Below are 21,689 nucleotides of genomic sequence, written 5' to 3' on the forward strand. Positions count from 1 at the left end.
AATTGTTTAGACATTGTGTACTGCCTTATAAAAAGGGAAGATCCCAGACTTGTGGGAGGGGGCAGAGAAAAGACACTCGCTTTGGTCCTGGTTCCCTGTGTTCCAGGGTTCCTGCATCTGGCCGCTGAGACCAGCAAGGTGCAGAGACATCAGCACTTAAAACGGGGCATCCGCTCTCTGGTAACGTACTTTCCCAGCTAATGTATAAGTGTAGTGATAAAGTTGTTAAGGACTGACTGCTTTGAATCTGTGTAATAACTGATAATATGTAAAAATGAATACGTAGGGGTAACAGAAAGGAGTAAGAGCTAACACAATTGTGTGTCAGTCTAGTAAATCTTGCTGTAAAGTTTAAAATTAGCTTGATTTATTTGTCGCGTACTATCACAACAATCTCTTGATTCTGATACAAATAAGTCAATGCTACCTAAATGCAGGAGAAAATGTCTTCTCATTCTTACCTTTTGCTCTGCATACTGGCTTCTTCAAAAGCCTTATTATCTGAGGAGATATTCATCTGGAAAACTTTCTATAAGAGCTACGTGGATGTCACATAGAAAGGTTGCAGTACTTCTGGAGCATTTCAGAGTTCTTTTCTGTTATGATTTCTAAGAGTATCTTTGGACACTTTTCTTACTATTTGACCAGGTTACGCTTCTAGTGAAATAACTGAATATGGGAGATGTACCAGCAAGGTAAAAGAACTTCCTTGTACCCTATTTTGATTTATTAATGTCAGCCTCAGATTTTTCCTCCAAAATTTTAATTCTGAAGCTATTTCCTGATTCTGTCATATGGATAAGTTACTGTTTTTCACCGTAATTCCTATTGTTCTTTGTTCTTGGCTCAGATATCTCATACCATAGCACCTGGGTACGTATGTGCCATAGTAATGTTTGTATTGTTTGGTTTTCATGGGTCTAATTCTCCCTTTGGCATTGTTTCCCTCTTTTTTTTTTTTTTCTTTTCCAATACCATTTCCTTCTTGAAGTGCTTCTCTAAAATCCACATGGTGTAGCAATTCAAAAGCTTCTCTGTTTAACATAATGTATAGAAAAATGCCTATCTGAATGGAGGTTCCTGCTACACACAGTCAGACGCCACTATGAGGGATGAGGTAACAAGCATCTCCTGCCACCCATGCCTTTGGCTGGAGCATCACTGTGCCCTGTGTCTTGTCTCACCGGAGTGCTCCAGCAGCTAGGGCTGACCTGGGGTCTGAGAGCCAGGGAGGGCTGCTGCTTTTGGGGGGTTTACAGGTGCTGTGCTGGTTGCAAAGGGCTTCGAGCAAAGTTTTTCAGCTGCTAGAATCATAGCACAGCTCAGGTTAAAAGGGACCTTAACGACTGCCCAGTTCCAACCCCCCTGCCACGGGCATGGATGCCACCTACTAGTCCAGGTTGCCCAGGACCTCATCCAACCTGGTTTTGAACACCTCCAGGGATGGGGCATTTACAACTTCTCTGGGCGACCTGTGCCAGTGCCTCACCACCCTCACAGTGAAGAATTTCCCCTAACTTCTAATCTAAATCTCCCGTCTTTAAGTTTAAAACCCTTCCCCCTTGTCCTGTCGTTATGTGATTGAGCAGAGTCACTCTCCAACTTTCTATAAGCCCCCTTTAAGTAGTGAAGGGCCTGACGGAGGACTCCCTGAAGCCTTCTCTTCTCTAGGCGGGACGCCCCCGGCTCCCTCAGCCTTCCCCTGTAGAAGAAGCGCTCCAGCCCCTCGACCACCTTTCGGCAGCAGCCCGGGCTGGGGCACTCCGCGTTCATTAAGGACGCAGCTCCAGCGCCCGTAACTAACCCAAGCGGCCCCGCCTCGCCGCGGACAAGCAGCACTGAAGCTGTTGCACCGGGTACCGCCGGGACCCCTCAGCGGGCCCACACGCACGCAGCCCCCCCCACCCCGCGGGCCCCGTCCCGGTGCCGGGCCGCCCCGCGGGCCCCACCACGCCGGTGTCCAGGCAACGGCGGCACCGTCACTTCCTGCGGCGCCGCCCCTCCCGCCGCAGCCCCCGGGCCGGCTCCGTTCCGGGCTCGGGCCGTTGCGGCGGCGGCCACACGTGGCGCGGCCCCGCGGGCGGGCGGGCGGCATGGCCGCGGCGGCCGAGGCGGGCGGCGGCGGCGGCGGCAGCAGCCGTCACGAGAAGAGCCTGGGGTTGCTGACCACCAAGTTCGTGTCGCTGCTGCAGGAGGCCAAGGACGGCGTGCTGGACCTCAAAGCGGTGCGCGGCGGGCGGGCGGGCAGCGCCGTGCTCCCGGGGCGGCCGGCGGGGAGGCTCCGGGACGCGGCCGCCCCGTGGTGCGGGCCCTCGGTGCTCGGAGGTGGCGTGTGCTCGGCTGACACACCCGCGGTGCGGGGGCCCCTCGCCGCTTCTCGGGTCCTGAGGGGAGCGCCGGGCTGCTGAGGCCAGTGGGAAAGTTTCGAGGCTGGCTCTGTTGCCCTCGTAGCATTGGCACCACCGTGCAGGATGGTGGGGGAGACTCGGGTCTTCCTCAAATAGGTGTCAGGAGAAGCAGCAGCAGGCATCACCCGGGCTCATCTGGTTAAGATACAGGTTAAAGTAAGGCGGCGTTTGGCTGGCTGACTCTTCCCTGAGGATCTTAGCAACGTGCTGTAAGGGGCTCGCTCGGTGCTCGAAGTCCCTTCTGGACAGCTTAACTTATCTGTTTCTTAGGTTCAGTGGGCTGTTGGAGGCAGTCCGTGTGCTTGGAGCCTTTTTGCACATCCACGTTCAGAGAGCGAGCGCTTGAAACCTTCCTGCACCTGGTAAAGCTGTCTAGGTGGAGCTAGGAAGATGCTGATAGGTGCTGTAACCCAGCTTTAGCTACGCTGGGGACTTGGGTGGTTCGTACAGGTTGATTAACTTATTCATATTTAATTTCTCTTTGTCTTCGCTAAAATGTAACTAAGCACTCCATGAACTGGGGATTGTTGTGTGGTTTACTCCATCTGTCATGTGCTGAAAGATCCGTCAGGTCAGTTTGAGAAGCAAAAAAAACCAACACATTTAGAAGACCCTGGGCCAAAAAGTTTGGCTTAAAGAGCTGATGAGGCGGGATTTGAACAATAAAGCTGGGCTGTATGACTGGATGGGACTCATGTTTCTGGCTCCCTTTTGTGAGGAAAGGGAATTTTCTCATTGGAAGAAAACCGTAGTGCTGGTGGTAAAAGCGCTAGTAACTCTAGTAACGCTAGAAAAGTAAATGGGTATTGCAAAAATCTTAAAAAGCTCTGCTCAGAACCTTTACTGGAGACTGGTTTCTGCATTACACGATATGTTGGACTTTTTTTTTTTTAAGTAAATACTAACTGAAGTGAATAAATCGTTAGAGCTTTCATAAACAGTCAAAACATACATTTCTGTAACTTGCTATTTCTCATAAATAAGTCACATATCTAGGAACAAAATGAACAGCAGCATACATATATCATATCATGCTGGTGTGCTTAGGAAACCGAAGAACAGGATGCTCTTGAAATGAAACAGAGAGTTCCGAGAAATGATTCATGCAGTGAAGGTTTTCAGATGTCTCTTATCCTATTTACAGGTATTGACCATCTGATGTCTTGCAGCTGATTAGTATTTCTGTAGCAAAATCAGAAGTGCACTGCGAAGAAAATACAATTTGAAGTTACTTAGTGTACTTTCAGCTTTGTGATTTAGCAATTGAGAATGAAAGGCGGTGTTACAGGACGTTTCCTGGTGATCTTTGGATATGTCTGTGGTTAAGCAGTCTGTAAAATGATACCTGGGGGCACCCATTATGAAACGGTAGCGGCACGTTGTCCTGTGCGTGCTCACTGTTGCTTGCTTTGGGTGCAAGGAGCCCCGCGACTTCTGCCTGCTGAACTTTGAAAATGCTTCAGGGCTGGACGACTCTTCACTGCTAACACCCTGCTTTCACTCCCCTGATTTGTTAGGATTTTTCTTACTGGGAATTTAATTTCTACAGTTCCCGTTCTTTAAATTAAACAGTTGTTCCTGAATAGTTGCATAGCAGTCACTGAATAACCCAGTATAAGCAAATGCAGTTAAGGAAGTAAGTTTCAAACACTAAGAGATGAGATGGAAAGGAAAGAAAGTAAAGTCCCTGTGTTCAGCAACCCACCAATTGCAGGGAAGGGAGAAATGTTGAAGATGAAGATGAGTAAGACCTGAAATGCATCCCAGAGCACAGTATATTCCTTCTTTTCAGCAGCACACTAGTGCTTCTGCTTCAATTTCTTAAATAGGCTTGGCTTACAGCAAAATGCCACCCCTACTCTACTCAGGGTTAAGTATTGTTTCTGAACAGCAGTGCAAAGCATCAGGTACTCTAAAATATACTTGCTTGCTACTGACGTTTGTTGTGTTCCACTACAAGAGACAGAAAACGTTGCAAATGTGGGAATAGTAGGGGATTTTGGATTTGCAGCTACTGTTCAGATGTTCTGATGAGGCGCTCATGTGTCTGGAAATTCCAAATTAATAAAGAAAGTCCAAAAAAAAAACACGAGCAAATGACAACAAAAACTACCAAGGACAAAATTTCCAACTGAAAACAAATATGTTGTCTAAGTGCTTAATAGTGTTTAATATCTGATGTGTCTACCTGATAACGGAGAAGAAAAATTGAAAACGACTCAAATTTAATTGTCAGGTGCCTAGGAAATGCAGATTTAAGAAGCCAGTTTCATATGTCACTCAGATGATGTAGTCAGGGAAGCGTATGGTAACAAAACTGGAAAAGACACTCCAAATATCCAGCGTGCTTTCCTGCTGTCACTGCTACCCTCAGATTTTAACTTTACTGCATTTGATGTCTGATCGAGCATTGGATATTTACTCTGTAGGAACCAGAACAGCACTGAACTTCCATATTGGTGAATTCCCTAGGTTTTCTACAATTTCTAATCTTTATTCCCTTTCATAAAGACTTTAGGCCATTAGCATTTTAGCCACCGTAACATGTTAAACTCCATTTTTGTGCTAGCCACAGGCCTCTTACGTATCTCGGCAGCAGTTGCTTCCTTAGAGACCGCAAGCTACACAGAGCTGTTTGTTAACCTCAACATCAACTCTGCCCAGTTAGCCTGGGCATGCACCTGCCTTTAGCAGTGCATCGATCAAGAGCAAGTAACAACTGCTTTAAACTTGCCCTATTCCACAGGAGAAAAAGAAAAAGAAAGGAAAAAAAAAAAAAGCCCGTTTGTTCAATTTTACAGTCCCTTAATCTTTATTCATGCAGTGCTCTTCAGAACTTTTACGCAGAGGTTGCCAAACTCCCACCAAGCTGTCGACAGTCGTCTTCGGGAGAAGGCTGTTGTCATCTGCTGCGGGCACAGTCTGTAAGATGCAGCACTTCTTTCTTTTGACACAAGGAGAGTGAGCAGGCATTGCTGGCTGACCCTTCTGCGCTGTTAAGCTTCTCAGTAATGACTCTGCCCCAGTGCTTTGGCAAATTCCTCTAACACAGCAAATGTGCTGTGCTCGCTGGTAATTCCCGGTGCCTTTTGTCAGCTCCTAGGGAGCAAAGAAGTTGGCGCATGAGAACGCACCTCAACTCTCTATTATCCTTCTTCTGTTTGTTTGGCTTATTTCTGGGCAGGGCTTTGTGTGTGCACACATGCAACTCAAACTGTGCTGAACGGCACATTATCTGTATTGCAAAAGTTGCATGATCTGAGTACACTCGGAATCTTAAGCACTGTGACAAGTGTTTTTCTTCCAGATCACAGAATGGTTTGGGTTGGAAGGGACCCTAAAGATCATCTAGTTCCACCCCCCTGCCATGAACCATTCTGTGAGACAGCCATACAGCACTGGTCTTGGATACATACCTATTCAAAGTGTGAGGAGATACTAGAGAGAATGACTAGAGTGCAGCACCTTTACGTTAAAAAGATTTTATGAAGCGATTCCAAATTCAAATTATCCAGAGAAAGGTGTGTGGAAGCTCCATGCAACCATTTCAGCAGAGGGGTAGATGTCCCTCTGTTGTGCTGATTGGATCTGTCTCAACCATTTGACATAAGCTGAAAAATGATAAGTTTTAAAAGTCAGTTTAATCAGGATGTTGAATAGCTGCTGATTAAGTGTACGCTGTGCATTCTTTGCACAGAACAATGTAGAGATCTCATAGAAATGTAAAAAATTGTGCATCTGAAGATTGTGAAATGTAGAGGGAGTTGATGAAATGTTGCACAAGCAGCATTGATTTTGTCACTTACTAGGTTTTGAAGGGTTTACTTGCCATCTTTGTAAACAGTATGTATGTGTGCAGCTAAAATTGCAGGCACGTACCTGCTGATACGAGTGGCTTGAAGAGCTTGCGTCCTTGGAGAACTAAAGCATGCATTTTATATGCATTTACATGTATTTTGTTTTATTAGATTTTTAACTGACTGTTGGAGAAGACCATACAAAAGATAAATGCTGATAACAGTGTCAGTAGAAACACTGTTTAGTAGGTGTGTCACTGTTCAGGAGAAGAAACAGTATTTATACTTCATGGCTACAAGGACATTTTTTTTTTTTCAAATCTTCATTCTTCTTCCTTTTTATCCTTTAATTTCCCTTCCCTAGTAAAAACATTCACCAATATGAATTGGACTGCTAAGTCCTAGTAATTAACTTTCTAATAGGAAAATGTCATTTCCTTGGAAGATTAGTGAGTTTGTTTATGGTTCCGAAAATACTGTTAAAGGAGTAATACGGACTTTGTTATAAAATGAATATGATTTTCCTCCCTCTCTTTTGTTGTCTCAGGTTGTACTCTTCATACAGGCTCCTTTGCTAAGAGCATTAATTTATTAGCTAGTTGGACGAACTGAAACAAATTTCTGTGTACCTATAGAAGAAATTAGTTGGCTTTAACCCATTAGTTCAAATTTGGAATCCAAAAGTCTTTGCCAGCTACCTTCTCTTTTTATTTCTTTTAATCCATTTAATACAATTATATTCTATATATCTGAGCATCCAGAGTAGTTGCAGCCAGACTCCTCTTTGCTTTTCTATCCTTTTGTCTAATACTCACTGAACCTGAGGCGCTTTACAGCATCAAAAAGAGGAGGATATGGGAGGCGTGACTAGCTCAGGTTTGCTTATTTTACCTTAAGCCTTTGCATCAGGTACAAAAAAGTCCTCATGGGCAGAATTACAAATGATTAAGTGGCCTTTCCTCTGACTTGTGCTGTGCTTTGCTTTCAGTGACATGCTGTGACAGCAAGTAGAAACACCATGCCTTAGCTGAAAAGATAAATTTTTGTCGGGGGCGAGCATCAGCCTGAGCTGTGTGGGGGTTCTGGTGGCCGTGAGACGGCTCTTGGTGCACGCTACCACAGGCAGAGTGGGCAGCTCCACAGGGTGGATTCATGCAGTGAACTGTTACAGAATCATAGAATCTGTTAGGATGGAAAAAAAAAAAGTAAGATCATCAAGTCCAGCCATCAGCTTAACACGACAAGCCCACCACTGAAACATGGCCTCAAGCACCATGTCCACACATCTCTTAAGTACCTCCAGGGATGGGGATGCCACCACCTCCTAGAGTACCCCTTCTGTGAAGAAATTCTCCCTAATACCCAATGTAAACCTCCCCTGGCACAACTTGAGGCCATTTCTTCCCATCCTATCACTCGTTCCCTGACATGGTGGCTTACAGGACAGTGCTGGCTTACAGTCATGCAACTCTCCTTCAGCCAGTTTGGGAAATTACCCCCAGATCTTTCCATATCCCAACGCAGATTGATTCAGAGAGTGTCAGCAGAGGGGATGATAAACTTAACGTGCAGTTGGCCTCAGAGGCTTGTTCCATTGCAGGGTGTTGCCATCTGCCCTCCCTACTGTTTCTTACCTTGTAGAAGGGGCATTGCAAGCTCCTGTGTGCGGGTGGTAGCGTGTGGTGCAGGTGCTGAGAGGGCAGTCTTGGCAATTCGCGTGAGCTCTCCTGCCTGGCAAGGGTGGGTCTTGGCCAATTTGACCCCTCTCGACAGGTCTTCAAGCCACAGGAGGCCACTCTTGCCCGCGATTTGAAGCAGATGCTACGAGCACCCAGCTCTTGAAGGGCTGAACCGTCTCCCTTCAGAATTACATAATTACTATTTGGCATGTTTTTGGGGAATGGCTTACAGTGTGTGTTGTTTGCCCTCAGCGTGCAGGTTGCTGATACTCATTGCTCTTCTCTTCACAGGCTGCTGATACCCTTGCCGTGAGGCAGAAGAGAAGGATTTATGATATCACTAATGTTTTGGAGGGGATTGATCTCATTGAGAAGAAGTCAAAAAACAGCATTCAGTGGAAGTAAGCTTCAATTCTGCATTTCCTCATATGCTCAAGATCAACAAAAATTGCCTCCTTCCACTTCTTCTGACCAGTTAAGATAGAATAAAATTAACATTAGGCTCATCAATGAGCAATGCAACATTTTGGAATGACAGTAAAGTTTTAAATGAACTTTATTTATTTGTCTTACCTTTAATTTGCATCTTTGATACATAGAATCAGGTTTAAAACATATACCAGAGATGCTTTCATGAAACTTGGAGTGCTACTTTATAACTAGCATTCACACTAGCTGAATCTGGGAAGAGTATTGGGTGGCAGTATTTCCACCTACCTGCCCACCTGCATTGCATGCCTATTTTCTCTTCGGTTCCTGAAGATGAAAGTATAACTGAAGAGTTAAGAGGGAGGTGAAGGAGATCTGCAAACCATCTCTAATGGAGAAAAACCTACATTCCAAAAGAAAATCAAGTTGGGTAGAGTCTAAACCTGATCTGAAGTTAAAAATGTTCATTTTCTGTTAAAACACTGCCAGTTCATTTCCTTTATGTTGAATATTAGTATATTTTCAAATTATTGGAAGCATACTTAGGAAATGATCTTTTAGATTTTCATTTCTTGTGGTTTCACAAACCTTTATACCTTTTTAAGAGGAGTAGGTGCTGGCTGCAATACAAAAGAAGTAATAGACAGACTGAGGTATCTTGAATCCGAAATTGAAGATCTAGAGCTGAAAGAGAAAGAATTGGATCAGCAGAAACTGTGGCTACAGCAAAGCATCAAGAACGTTATGGATGATTCTACAAACCACCAATATCCTTTTCAACAAATTGTGTGCATCTTGGAACTAGTATTAAAACAGCAGCTAAAGCATAGGTAAAGGGTAAAGCACACTGTTATCCATTTCATCCAGAAACAAAGAAAGCCTAATCTTTTTTTTTTTCTGGTTTTGGTTCAAAAAGAAGAGTTTAAATCATGTTTACATGACTTTTTAAGCTCTCCTGACTGTATGAAAGGTAACCTGAAAATAATATAGCACGTGTATATATGGCAGCAATTTTTAAGTCCACAGTATAATTCTGGTTTAAAATGAATTGTATTGCCTTCAGGCAGTTGGATTTATATTTCTTAGCGGTACTTTATGTGAATCTTTTTTTTTCCTGTTACTTCCTTCTCATGAAAAGATTAAGCTATCACCCAAAGATAAATTGAATTAACAAAGTCCTGAAGCTTGTTTGGTTTGGAGTTGGAAAACTATCCTGAATGTAAATACTCAATAAGCAGAGAGGTCTGCCTACATTGCTTGTAATTATGTGTTTATCTGTCTTGTAACATATTGACCAAGTATTGAGATTTGGAATGGGAAAATGCCCTTCTTATTGATTGTACCAGTGCTAAGTACTCCGCGTTACTTGCAATTGCTTTATAGAAACTGTACCTATAAAATGGATTTTGTAAGAAAGGAGATTTAAGTAAGATATGAGGAGAAACTTATTCCTGGGAGAGTTAACACTGGAATTGATCCCCCAGGGAGGTGATGGAATGTCTTCTATCACTGGAAGTTTTCCAGAACAGGAGAGGCAAACATCTGTCTGGAATTTCTTAATAGTTGATCCTACCTTGGGGCAGGGTGAACTCTCAAGTCCCTTCCAGCATATTTTTATGTGATTTTGGGACATCCTGGCACATTGTTGAATTCTATAGTGTCGAGTTGATGAGGTAAATGCTATTCTTAAAAACAAGATTTTACATGTTCTCTGTTTAAAAAGAATCTCTTGATTCAAGCTACTCAGATTCTTTTCTTTTGGTATTCTTTTTATGTATATAGATTTTTATTTTTTACAGTACAGAACGGTGTTATTTCTGAACATCATAAATCGTGCCTTGATTACACCTCAGAGTAACAGCAGTAAGTTTATAGTTTAGGCTCAGTTTGGACAAACTTCTTTTAAAGGGTAACAAATCATGCATTTCATGCATTAGAAAAATGTTCCTTGACATAAATTACATTTTCATATGTCACCCATGAAGATATCTGTAACTGCTTCAATGGTGAGTTGTTTCTAAAAGCTGTATTTCTTAAAGTGAGGGATTTTCTGATCTTCCTCTTGAAAGCTAACTTGCTAACCTGTTTTTTCCCTGCGAGTATTTTGAATTTAGAATAAATATTCAGTAGTGAATAGAAGTTCAGCTGTTTTTAGAGTACTCTTTTTGGTTGTCGTCTTCTGTATTCATACTTTGTAATAGCTTGCCTCTGGCTCTGACAGAACCAGGGAGAGGGCATGTTGGTCCAATTCACCAGATTTCATAAAAGTTTCTGGGGGCAGCTTCGATCAGAGGGAATTCTTCATATTATACAAATGGAGCCAGCTGAAGTTCAAAGATGGGACATGGCTAAATCAAAAAGATTCTTTCTGTATGGGAAGTTTGAACAAATTGCCAAGATTTGCTGGCAGAAATTTTTGCCCTGGACATGCTTTACTGATCCTGAGTTACTCAAGGAAAGATTGTTGCTCAACCTCCAGCTGTGCTCAAGATCATCTTTTTGCCATAAGGAAGGTTGGGTTTGTTTTTGAATAAAAAAATGCAAGTTTAGACTACTGTGGAGTTTAACAAAAAGAAGCTGTTGCGGAAAAGAGTTACTGCAAACTATGGAGGGAGGCATTTAGTATACCAGTTATATTGTACTTCATGTAAATATATCTCAGGTAGCAAAGGAGCACTATTCCAAGTTATGGATGAAGAGGAATTGATGTGCAGATAAGGCATGTTGTGCAAGTACTGTGGATGTAATTGTGATCTCCTAACTTTAACCAATAAGTTTTAGTGCATGTAGTACGCCACAGGTGAGTTTTATAGTCAACCGTTAAATCTGAGTTGTATATGCTGCAGAAGTTTTGAGCTTAGACACTTGGAAATGTTGGCACTGAAGACAATCATTAAATCATTTTCTTGCTTTCCTGTGTAACTTCTCTTCAAAGCCATAAAGTATGCTGTATCAGAGAGTTGGTTTAGCTGAAAAAGAAGCTAGTTAAATATTGGATCTTGAAACTTACAGGGACTATGCAAGTCCCATCACAAGTTCATTTATGCTGGAATTATGCAGTCTTTTAAGAGGCCTTAGAGAATTTTCCTATCTCATTCAAGTAGATACCATGCAAGATGTACGAAAAATATGCACAGCTAACGCTTTCTTAAAAATTGCTATTTAACCAGGAGACACACTTCTAGCAATTCAAGCACCTTGTGGTACGCAGTTAGAAGTACCTATACCCGAAATGGTATGTACTGATTTCTTGTTTACCTAAGTATTCTAGAAGGACAGTGGAGAAGAAGAGCTACACTAGAGCTGTGCATTTATCTCTGTCTGTGCGAGAGAAAAAAAAATAAGTTGGTCTTAGTTGAGAATGGAAGGGCTGGGTGGGACAAAGTGTATTTTTGTACAGTAAAACTAGGTGTACAAAAGAAAGACTAATGGTAACTCGTTTCCTACTGAAAACAAGATACAATAGTGGGTTTCTTTGCCCCTCTCTTCTCTCTTATTCTTAAAAGTTGCAGCTTTCCAAATTATGTATAATTGTTATGAATTCCCTTCAGAACTAATTAGCAGTGACTTTTATGTGTCAAATTTCACATTTATTGTATTGCTAAATCCTATCTGTTATAGAAAAGCCTTTTAGGTTTAGTTGTAGTTGTAGTTTAGATGCAGGTTGTGTTCAGTCACATGGTACTAGACTGGATAGAGAAACACAGACTGCAGACTTTTTTTTTTTTTTTTTTATCCTGAGGGCTTTAATGGGCAGGATTAGAGTAGGATGCCAGATTACTTACTTCTATCCATCTTTTAATCATTTTTATTGTAGGGCTCAGTTTTAAATAGGGTTGGTATCTTACATAGTTGGGAGAGAGCATTGTATGAAGCATGATAGCCACTATACGTGTAGAAGGGTGAAGTTCACAAGATAAGTTTTAGAAGCTGTTTTTAGTAAGGCTAAACACAGTCTGGTATCATAATAACATCCAAAGCTAGGACCAGCTGGTCCAGTGGTACTGGATCTTTGTCTATCTATGCTGAAAACTGTTCAGGCAATGGTGTGGTTCTCTGTGTGACCAAAGCAGTTGTGATGCATCTTTTTTGGCTTTTTGTTGAGGACAAGAACAGCTGATTTTAGTATTCCCTTAACAACTTGAAATTGGATTGTTTTGCTTTGGGTTCTCTCTCCCCAGGCGCCTTTCCGACTTTTCTCATCCTCATTTTTTCTAGAACATACTTGCTGAAAACCTGCTTGCTGGATTAGCCACTGTGAGCCGGTGGTCTCACAGAGACTGTACTACAGGAATAGTCCTAGCTAAAGTGTTTGAATGACTTACCAAAAGGAGGCCTAGCAAATCAGCTAAGAATTGTTTCTGCTGACTTACGATCCTGTGTTCACTCAGTCTGAGTGAGATATTTAACTGTTGTGGGATGGTTGGTCCTAGCTAAGATCATTCTGGAGCTCCTTTTAAGAGGAAGAAATTTAAATGCACAGAAATCATTATTTATCTGTTTTGTTACTGATAAGCTGCAGTCTTGCTATAAGTTTCGTGTAACTTGAATTCATAACCTAAACACTTTGAAAGATGGTATGTCTGTGTCTTCTGTAACTGTGCTGTGGCCAAGTAAATGCATAACAGGTTTGTAATCTGTTTCCTGTTAGATCATTTGTATCTGTTTTAATTTTTTTTGTTGTTTTTCCTGTCTCCATATGATCTGATGAGTTTATGCCAATTACTGGTTCTTCCTAGTGTTTTAACTAGAAGAGCACAATCTTCTGGGAGGTAAAAGGTGCATCAATTTGAGAATTCTATTCAAACATCTTCATTAGTTACTATGAGAAAAAGTCTGTGCAGTTACTGTTGTATTTTTGTACAGTTTGAAGTTCTAAAGGAATTTTAACTTTCTTAATACACCACCTCTACAGGGACAGAATGGACAGAAGAAATACCAGATCAATCTTAAGAGTAATTCAGGACCTATTCATGTACTGCTTATAAATAAAGAATCAAGCTCCTCCAAGCCCATGGTGTTTCCAGTTCCTCCACCCGATGACCTTGCACAGACCCCATCTCAGCCTGCAGCTCCAGTGACTCCCCTTAAACCTACTACAGCTGCTCAAAATCCACCAGAACAACACGGTCTTAACCAGGGACAACAGTTGCCACAAACATCAGTTGTGGACACGCCATCAGGTGGGTCCAGAGTTTTTTCCACTTAAGATGGGTGAGGGAGGACTGGGGGTAGGAAAGAAACTGTTAAAAAAGGTGATAGATAAAGGAAAGGCAGATCAACAATTTGCATAGAAGTGCAGGTGTCTGTTATGAAACCAGCCTGAGGGCTTACTAACAGCTTTCAGGAGGTTGACAGAAAAGCCTCTTCCTCTTCTGTCCTCTATCCAGTGAAATAGATTCTCCCCTTGTAGCTTATCATCTTATACCAAACAGGTTTTGAATGTGATCCTGTTTGTTAATCTGAGATGCTTCTCCAGAATGCAGTGTGGAATGAAATTGCCAACCTCTGACAGAGTATATGATTTGAACATGTACCCTTTAATAAGACATAATAAAGGCACCAGTTCCAGCTTTTGTGCCACAAGGTCACTTACCTACTTCCACATAGCCACAGTGGGGGACTCCCTGAATATCAGGTATTCTTTCATATCAATATTAGGGTAATATGGAAATATTTAAGAAAATGGTGTGGGTATTACAGACTATGTTTCTGAGGGGTCCTGATTAAATCGTGCTTTTGAGTTTGAGTGGTGAGGAGACTCCTCTCACCTCATCCCAGACCTTGGCAGTGTTCTCCTCAAGAGATGAAGCCAGGTGCAGGCGCTTCGTGTTCCTTTTTACCACAACAGACTATATAATGTGCCTTCCTGTCTTCGTAGAAAGCAGTTTGCAGCAAAACAGTACAACTCCAGCAACTCCTTATTCCAGCCTTCCAGACACGGTGTTGTACCCCAGCCTTTCAGGAGATGTCGCCCAAGCTACAGCTAGCTCAAATGACTATCAGGGTTTGCTCCCTTTGGACGTTAACTGTATTCTCAAGCCAAACTCATTTGACATAGCAAAGATGGATGAGCCCACAGGTAGGAAGAAAGAGTTGCTATTTAAATGTTTTTACTGTTTCCTGAGCCTTTTTTTTTTTGACCGAATTACCAATGAGTTACACAGAGGGAAAGAGTAGCATTTTTCCCACAGAGATGACAGGCCTTGTTTTTGTCTTTTAGTGAAGCCATTGAGCCAGTTCTGAGTAGCAAGCTCATTTTCTGCTGCTGCCAAATAAGCTACATGGCTTTAAGGCTATAAGGGATCAACTGTACAGCATGAGGAGGGCAGGAGATATTTATTAGGAAAAACTGGGGGATACAAAGATATTTTGCATATACGTGGCATGCTATCTCCACAGCTCCTAGTGTGCACGAGCCATACTGTACTTTGCAATTCAGTGTTGTAATGCGGAGAATCTGTTGACTTCCATAAATGCATGCTCCTGTTTTCACAGGAAATATCAGTGGGGATATTATTGATGAACTCATGTCTTCTGATGGTAAGTATTTAGTATCTTTACTTGCGGCTATTAAAAAAGTAGTAGCATGTCTTTTGTATGAACAGCACTCTTGGTAGGTGTCTGTTAAGTCTCATACCAAGAGTCAGTATGAAACTACTTCTTTCCCCTGTACTGCCTCCTCTATCCTTGTCATTCTTGTCTTTGCACCCCTATCCATTCCCTGCAGCAGTTTGATTTAACAATCAAAATCTGAAAGTCTTAATCCAGCAAGTACTCACATGCATGAGTAACCCAGCAGTACTTAATTTTGGAACAAAGAAAGAACAGGTTGATGAGTGCTGCCTTAAAAATAAAGCTTAATACTAATCTTCCTCAGGCTTCTTCCAGGAGCTTTGATCAGGTATTTCACAAGATACTTATATGCCTGCATGCATGCCAGGTCTGGTACACTGGCTGAACAAATCTAACCCTTTTCTGGTCTTCCATCTTCACGGCCATATGAATGCAGAACTGAGCCACAGCTAGTAATTTCATTTGTTCCATGCCTCCCTCCGTGCTATATCTCACAGACTGCACGCTGCCAGACAGAGGTGAACTCAGCTGGCTTTGTTCATCTCCCCCGGTAACTACGCTGCTCTCTGAGCAGCCTGTGTTAATATCTGTCCTTCAAGAAGACGAACTTGGGGCTTATCCAGAAAGAACCATGCAATTACAAGGTTCATGAGGGAAGAATGGATTACGTGAATGTACCAATAAAATACACAGCTAAAATGGAAATAGTCTCCTCTTTTAGAGCAGGTACCATGTTCCCAGCTCATTTGCATTAGATTAGTGTTCCTGCAGTACAGAATGAGGGCCAAGGCTTCTCTTCTTGCATTCCCCAAAAATGGCCTCAAGCCCATGCATGAAATGCAGTGTACAGAGAAATGGACAGCCTCCATTTTTTATGTGTAAAATAGGGAAAATAGTAATTTATCTAAAATAAATATTTGAAGATTGATACATACAGTACTATAACAGTTAGAAATGTAAACATAAGTGATGGAAAGTTGATAACATTTCAAAATCTGCTCAGGAGCTCCTTTGCTGCAAAAGCAGAGATTAGGTACGTATTCCACAGCTATCGTTCCACCCCAGCAAATTTACGTAAAATACTAAGGAAAAAGATGTGGATGTGTCACGTTGCCTTAGTTTGAAGGCAATACAGGTGTTCACAGTATGTATCCTAGCATGCTTGTCAGATTATCAAGACAGTATTTTACTTATTAAGACTAACCCGGCACTGGTGATGACAGACATACTGAATTATGAGGTAGGGCTGATATTCCAAGTGTTTTAATTTAAACTAAACTATTCCTGCTTTACAGTTTTTCCTCTCTTACGACTCTCTCCTACTCCCGGAGATGACTACAACTTTAACCTGGATGATAATGAAGGAGTCTGTGATCTCTTTGATGTGCAGATACTAAATTATTAGATATTGTGTCAACCAGACTACTTATCTACCTCTAACTATAACATTCTAGACTTCTTCATAACCTAAGTATTTGAATAATGAATGTATAACTTCTTAGTTCACTGACTCTGGGAGTATATTTCCTTTTGCTTCCCTTAACTACTTCACAAAACAAATTCAACCACCAGAAAAAAAGGGCTTTTGTCAGAATTGTGACACATTTTTTCACACGAGTGTCTTTTGTGTAATCCAATGATTTGGAGTTTTCTTTTGTAAGGAAAGTGAAAATGCTTTATAGACTTTTGATCATTTTTTAAAAAATGATTAGGCTTTGCTCACAGTTATCAGCATTTTCTTTGAAGCTTTACTGCCAAGAAGCTTTCTATATCTTTTTGACCTTTCAAACAATTTTGAAGCTTTCACTGCCAAGCTGAAAAGTGAAGGATATCACCTTGAGTTATGCTTAATTGTTTCAGTGAACCAATTTTGTGAAGTGCCTTCTGTTTTAGCACTTTAAGTTTCTCACACTGACTTCTGACATTCCACTTTCCTAGGTGATAGGAAAGGTCTGTTTGTAGTTTGTATTAAAGTGTGCCAATACTTGTATATTAACAAGATTTTTTTAATAAAATTGTACAAACAAAGCCTGTGTGATCTTCAATTCTTGGAACCCCTTCGTTACTGATTACAGCTGTGATAATAGGCTTGTGGCAGCATCCACATTTGCTGGTTCAGCTTCTGGATGTGTAGAAACCTGAAAAAAAAAGTTTCAGTGTAAAGTAGAAAGTGATTTATTTTTACTGTTTGGAAAAAAAAAACAACAACAAAAACAGTATTACCTAGATGATGAGCTTGTCTTTATTATATTTAATTATTTATTTTAGGCTAACTTTGCAGTCATATAATTCAATAATTTGGGGAACTACGGGATTCACTACACTTGATAGATAAGAAGCCACTACTTCATGCCGCAAGAGGAAGACCGGGCATCGTGCCAGTAATGTACGTGGCCAAATGCAAGTAGGCACAGCTTTTAATTCAGGGAATACTTTCAATAGCATAATTTTGAAACCGTGGAGAAAACGCTATTGCTTACAGCCCAAGTGATCAAATACAATGCTATGTCATGTACAGCCCTGCTAGCACAGGAGTAGTGCTACAGTCCAAGTTCGCAGCTGTATGCAATAGCAAGCTAACAGGACTAGGGCCACTGGCACCAATGTCCTTGTTTGGCCTCATACTGTGCTGGCAGCACCATCACCTGAGCTTCCTTCTTCCTTCAGCCTCCCTTGAGGTTTTTGGCACTCGTTCTGACACTCCCAGCCATACAGAAACTTGATGACCTCAGGCACAGTAAATGCTACTCATCTCCCGTCCAGTTCCCTCTCATTTCCCCAACAGCCAGGACAGATTCACCTGCGTACTTCATACTAGCCCACGGCCTTTTCTGTCCCCCAAACCATGCCTGCAGCACCAGCAAGTATCAGCATAAGAAGATTTTGTAAAGAGGAGCTTAAATTCAGCATAAGGAGCAGCCTGTCAGTATTTAGTTGTTTAATTATTTCTTGTCAATGCTTAAAGCTGCATGCAGCCTTGTTGACTAGACTAAAATGTTGTTTTGATCTGCAAGTGCTGCAGGCAGGAGTTGTAGTACAGAAACTGGTGTTTCAGATATTGCTACTTCTCATAAGTAAATACAAAGAGACAGGTCTTGAGGGTCTGGCGCTGGAAACAACTTTTAAATGATGTTCTACCTGTTTTTTAATAGATTAAAAAATATATATGTTGTGGAAGCACGCTGCAGCTTAGCTGCCCACCTCCTTCTCTAGTGACTTTAGTAGTTACACAGGACTTGAATATGCTAACCAGATACCAGCATTTAAAAAAAAAAGTGAAATTAATAAAGCTGGATTTATAGACATAAAGCAACAGCAAGAATTGCCTGCAGTTTTAATGCCAGAATATAATGCTTTGAACGCATACTACCCTTACTTTTCCCTCCTCAGATTTTTCCAAACAGAAATTACCTGGTTATTCTTCTGAGGTTCCACTACAGGGCCTTTTGATAGCTGCTGTACTTCTTTCTGAATTTCAGTAAATGCTTTATTTATTTTGCTTACTTTGTCAGCATTTTCAATGTTTATCTGTAGGGAGAAAAAAAATATACACGCATTCGTATGTTAAACTGAAATTCCACTGGCATGTGAAATTTCACCATTTTTGCACAATTGTTAAGCAGCCAGTATTATATCTGGAGAGAAGTGTCAATCTGCCACAGGGTAGGGAGGCCCTGCAGAGGAACCTGGACAGGATGGGTCGATGGGCAGAGGCCAATGGGAGGTTCAACATGGCTAAGTGCTGGGTCCTGCACTTTGGCCACAACAACCCCATGCAGCGCTACAGGCTTGGGGCAGAGTGGTTCAAAAGCTGTGCAGAAGAAAAGGATCTGGAGATGTTGATTGATGCTCACCTGAACATGAGCCAGCAGTGTGCCCAGGTGGCCAAGAAGGCCAATGGCATCCTGGCTTGTATCAGGAATAGTGCAGCCAGCAGGACCAGGGAGGTGATCGTCCCCCTGTACCCTGCTCTGGTGAGGCTGCACCTCAAGCACTGTGTTCAGTTTTGGGCCCCTCACTGCAAAAAGGACATCGAGGCCCTGGAGCGTGTCCAGAGAAGGGCAAAGAAGCTGGTGAAGGGCCTGGAACACAAGCGAGGAGTGGCTGAGGGAACTGGGGTTGTTTAGTCTGGAGGAGGCTCAGGGGAGACCTTATTGCTCTCTACAGTTACCTGAAAGGGAGCTGGGGGTCGGCCTTTTCTCACAGGTAACTAGTGATAGGACTAGAGGGAGTTGCCTCAAGTTGCACCAGGGGAGGTTCAGGTTGGAAATGAGGAGACATTTCTTCTCAGAAAGAGCAGTCAGGCATTGGAACGGGTTGCCCAGGGAGGTTCTGGAGCCACTGTCCCGGGGGGTGTTCACGGAAAGGTTGGACCTGGTCCTTAGGGACATGGTTTAGTGGGTGATTCTGGTGGTAGGGTGGTTGGGCCAGATGATCTGGGAGGTCTCTTCCAACCTTGATTCTATGATTCTAAGCATATCTTCCAAAATTGCATCTTAGTAGAAATATTTCTATGCTTGAATTTGTCATCACCTAATTATATCATCAAATCATGTACTACTAACGTTCTAATAAATCCAAAATTATTAAAGCAGTTGCACTTGCAAAAGAGTTGTACGGGCAAAAAAAGTTGATTACTCCAAGCCTTGCTTCATAAGTTATTTCAGCAAAGATGCTTGCTTTTGAACGGCAAGAGCTAAGATGCATTGGTGCAATGCTAAGGTGCATTGTGCAGTGCTCCGGGGACAGTGATCTGTGGTAGAGGGGCAAGGTGGATGCTGGGGGAATGAACTCTTTCACCACTGCAGCAGAGTAAGATTCAGCTGATCTCAGCTCTGGCACCTGTTACTTCTGAAGTACCAAGCTTTGAACAGCATCTTAGCATTATAATGGTATATTACATAGCAGATGTTCCAGAAGCACGCTCACACATCTTAAGGCAATCCCAAATTTCAGGCTGCCTAGTGCTGTCCCAAAGGCTACCACAGTAATTAACCTCTCATCAATGTGCATAGGCAGAAGCAAACACATACTCCTTTTGCTTTCAAAGCTGCCGTCATTTCAGAGTACACATTAACAGTAACCTCATTTATTCCTACGTGAGTGACCAGGAGAATCAGTAGTAAGAAAGCAGGGGCACGAGGCTAATAAAACAAGCCTATTTAGATTTGCAATTTAATTAAAATCAATCTATAGAAGTGACTTAAGAAATACAGACAACAACTAGCTCCAATTAGAGTGGATGGGGCTGTGGGCAGCCCAATTTACAGAAGGTTTAGGTTTCCCGTAACAGCCTGTTAGCATTTCCCAGTCAGTTTTAATGCCCAGTATCCTAGGTACCTGGGCAAGGACTCTTCTCTAGAAAGAGGCCGTGTCTATATCTATGTCTATGTCTATATCTAAAGTTGCCTGGATAGTTACAAGGGGCTTTAATCTATTAAAGAATAAGCCTATTTTAACTTTTACTGAGCATCTTGCTATTCTGCTTAATGGTAACTAAATCCCCAACAGCTTAATGAATTAAAGAATACTGCTTCAAACATGCAGAATAAAATTTTACTCCCAACAAGCTACTGAGTTTTCATGAAGGTGTTTTTAAACCTGTTTCTCCCTTCGCTATGCAGAACCCTCCAGACTAAGTGGGGATTCGAAGCCAGCAACGTGAAATCGTTCTGGGGCTCCCTGTTTCCAAAAGTTTATTACGTTCCCACCTGTCTGCCAGATCAACCTGTCAGGTGGCTTTGATGGCTGAGATTTTTCTTCTGGAAAAATCTCAAAGGCCCTTTTGTTTTTTACAGCTGCTGTTTAAGTCCGTCTGCCAGCGGACTGCAGCTGAACGTGACGGGGAGCCCGCCGCGGGGCTCTGCGAACACCAAAATGGCGGAACGGCCTCGGGACGGGTGAGGTGGGAAGGGACCTGTGGAGATCACCGGGTCCAAGCCCTGCCGAGCAGGGGCACCCAGAGGACGGCGCGCAGGCAGGGCTCGGGTATCTCCATAAAAGGAGCCTCCCCAGCCCCCCAGCACCGAGGTGCCCCCCGTGCTCAGCCGGAACCTCCCGGGCTCAGTTCGCGAAGCCCGCCCGGCCTCCCCCTCAGCCTCCCCGCCCGCCGCTCACCTTCCTGAGCCCGGAGGTGACGCGCCGCGCCCGGCCCTTCCCCCGGGCCTTGCCGGCGCCGCCGCGGGCGATGCAGAAGACGCTCGGCGCCTTCGCCGCCTTCCGCGCCCGGCTCTTCCCCATCGCCCTCGCCCCGAGGAGGCCGGGCGGCGCGCTGCTGGCGTCACAGCGCGCGCGCCGGGGAAGCCCTGACGTCACGGCGCGGGGATTCCCCGCCCCGCCCTCTCGATGCGGGGAGGCAGGGAAGGGCGCGGGGAGGCTGGGCAGCGGGGTGTGGCGGGGGTGCGACGGGATGCAGGGAAGTGGGATAAAGGGAAATGAAGGGAAATAAAGGGAAGAAGAAAAGAAATAAAGGAAAGGAAAGGAAAGGAAAGGAAAGGAAAGGAAAGGAAAGGAAAGGAAAGGAAAGGAAAGGAAAGGAAAGGAAAGGAAAGGAAAGGAAAAAAGAATTAAATAAAAGAATTAAATAAAATAAATGAAGTAAAATAAAATGAAATAAAATAAAATAGTGTGAAATATTTTTTTAAAATGAAATGAAATAAGATAAAATGAAATGCAATAACATAATAAAATAAAAAAAATAGAGTGAAATAAAATGAAATTAAAAAAAATGAAATAAAATATAAAATGAAGCCTCTGTGACCCAGCAGGGCCCTCTCACGGGACAGTCATGTGGGGCAGCT

The 21,689-nt window shown here is 42.9% G+C and overlaps 2 protein-coding genes across 3 annotated transcripts; one reads left to right on the forward strand and one right to left on the reverse strand.

Annotated features, from left to right (window-relative positions):
* The first annotated feature begins 45 nt into the window (after positions 1-45).
* Positions 46-16,914, forward strand: E2F5 (E2F transcription factor 5). 2 transcript variants are annotated; one of them, XM_040546196.1, is made up of 9 exons: positions 46-180; positions 8,176-8,285; positions 8,919-9,080; positions 10,276-10,319; positions 11,484-11,548; positions 13,229-13,496; positions 14,195-14,395; positions 14,812-14,856; positions 16,185-16,914. In XM_040546196.1, exons 3-9 carry the CDS (start codon positions 9,058-9,060, stop codon positions 16,292-16,294), a joined length of 756 nt encoding a protein of 251 aa, XP_040402130.1. In that variant the 5' UTR covers positions 46-180; positions 8,176-8,285; positions 8,919-9,057; the 3' UTR covers positions 16,295-16,914. The 2 variants fall into 2 exon arrangements, with proteins under 2 accessions (XP_040402130.1, XP_040402129.1); XM_040546195.1 differs by lacking the exon at positions 46-180 and adding an exon at positions 2,066-2,225.
* Positions 16,880-21,200, reverse strand: RBIS (ribosomal biogenesis factor). The gene is made up of 3 exons (XM_040546197.1): positions 21,007-21,200; positions 18,301-18,417; positions 16,880-17,027 (listed from the first exon to the last, which is right to left on the reverse strand). The coding sequence occupies exons 1-3, from the start codon at positions 21,127-21,129 to the stop codon at positions 16,959-16,961; spliced, it is 309 nt and encodes a 102-aa protein (XP_040402131.1). The 5' UTR covers positions 21,130-21,200; the 3' UTR covers positions 16,880-16,958.
* Positions 21,201-21,689: the final 489 nt, after the last annotated feature.

Source organism: Cygnus olor, chromosome 2, assembly GCF_009769625.2.
Source record: "Cygnus olor isolate bCygOlo1 chromosome 2, bCygOlo1.pri.v2, whole genome shotgun sequence".
Taxonomy (NCBI): domain Eukaryota; kingdom Metazoa; phylum Chordata; class Aves; order Anseriformes; family Anatidae; genus Cygnus; species Cygnus olor.

Bases quoted from the DNA above. Each gene is read 5' to 3' on its own strand.
- E2F5 (XM_040546195.1), top strand. From the start codon at position 2,094: ATGGCCGCGGCGGCCGAGGCGGGCGGCGGCGGCGGCGGCAGCAGCCGT. The intron at 10,320-11,483 runs GTGAGTTGTTTC...CTATTTAACCAG, and splicing joins TATCTGTAACTGCTTCAATG to GAGACACACTTCTAGCAATT. The intron at 14,396-14,811 runs GTAGGAAGAAAG...CTGTTTTCACAG, and splicing joins AAAGATGGATGAGCCCACAG to GAAATATCAGTGGGGATATT.
- RBIS (XM_040546197.1), bottom strand. From the start codon at position 21,129: ATGGGGAAGAGCCGGGCGCGGAAGGCGGCGAAGGCGCCGAGCGTCTTC. The intron at 18,418-21,006 runs GTGAGCGGCGGG...TTCTCCCTACAG, and splicing joins TCACCTCCGGGCTCAGGAAG to ATAAACATTGAAAATGCTGA. The intron at 17,028-18,300 runs GTAATTTCTGTT...TTTTTTTTTCAG, and splicing joins AACCTCAGAAGAATAACCAG to GTTTCTACACATCCAGAAGC.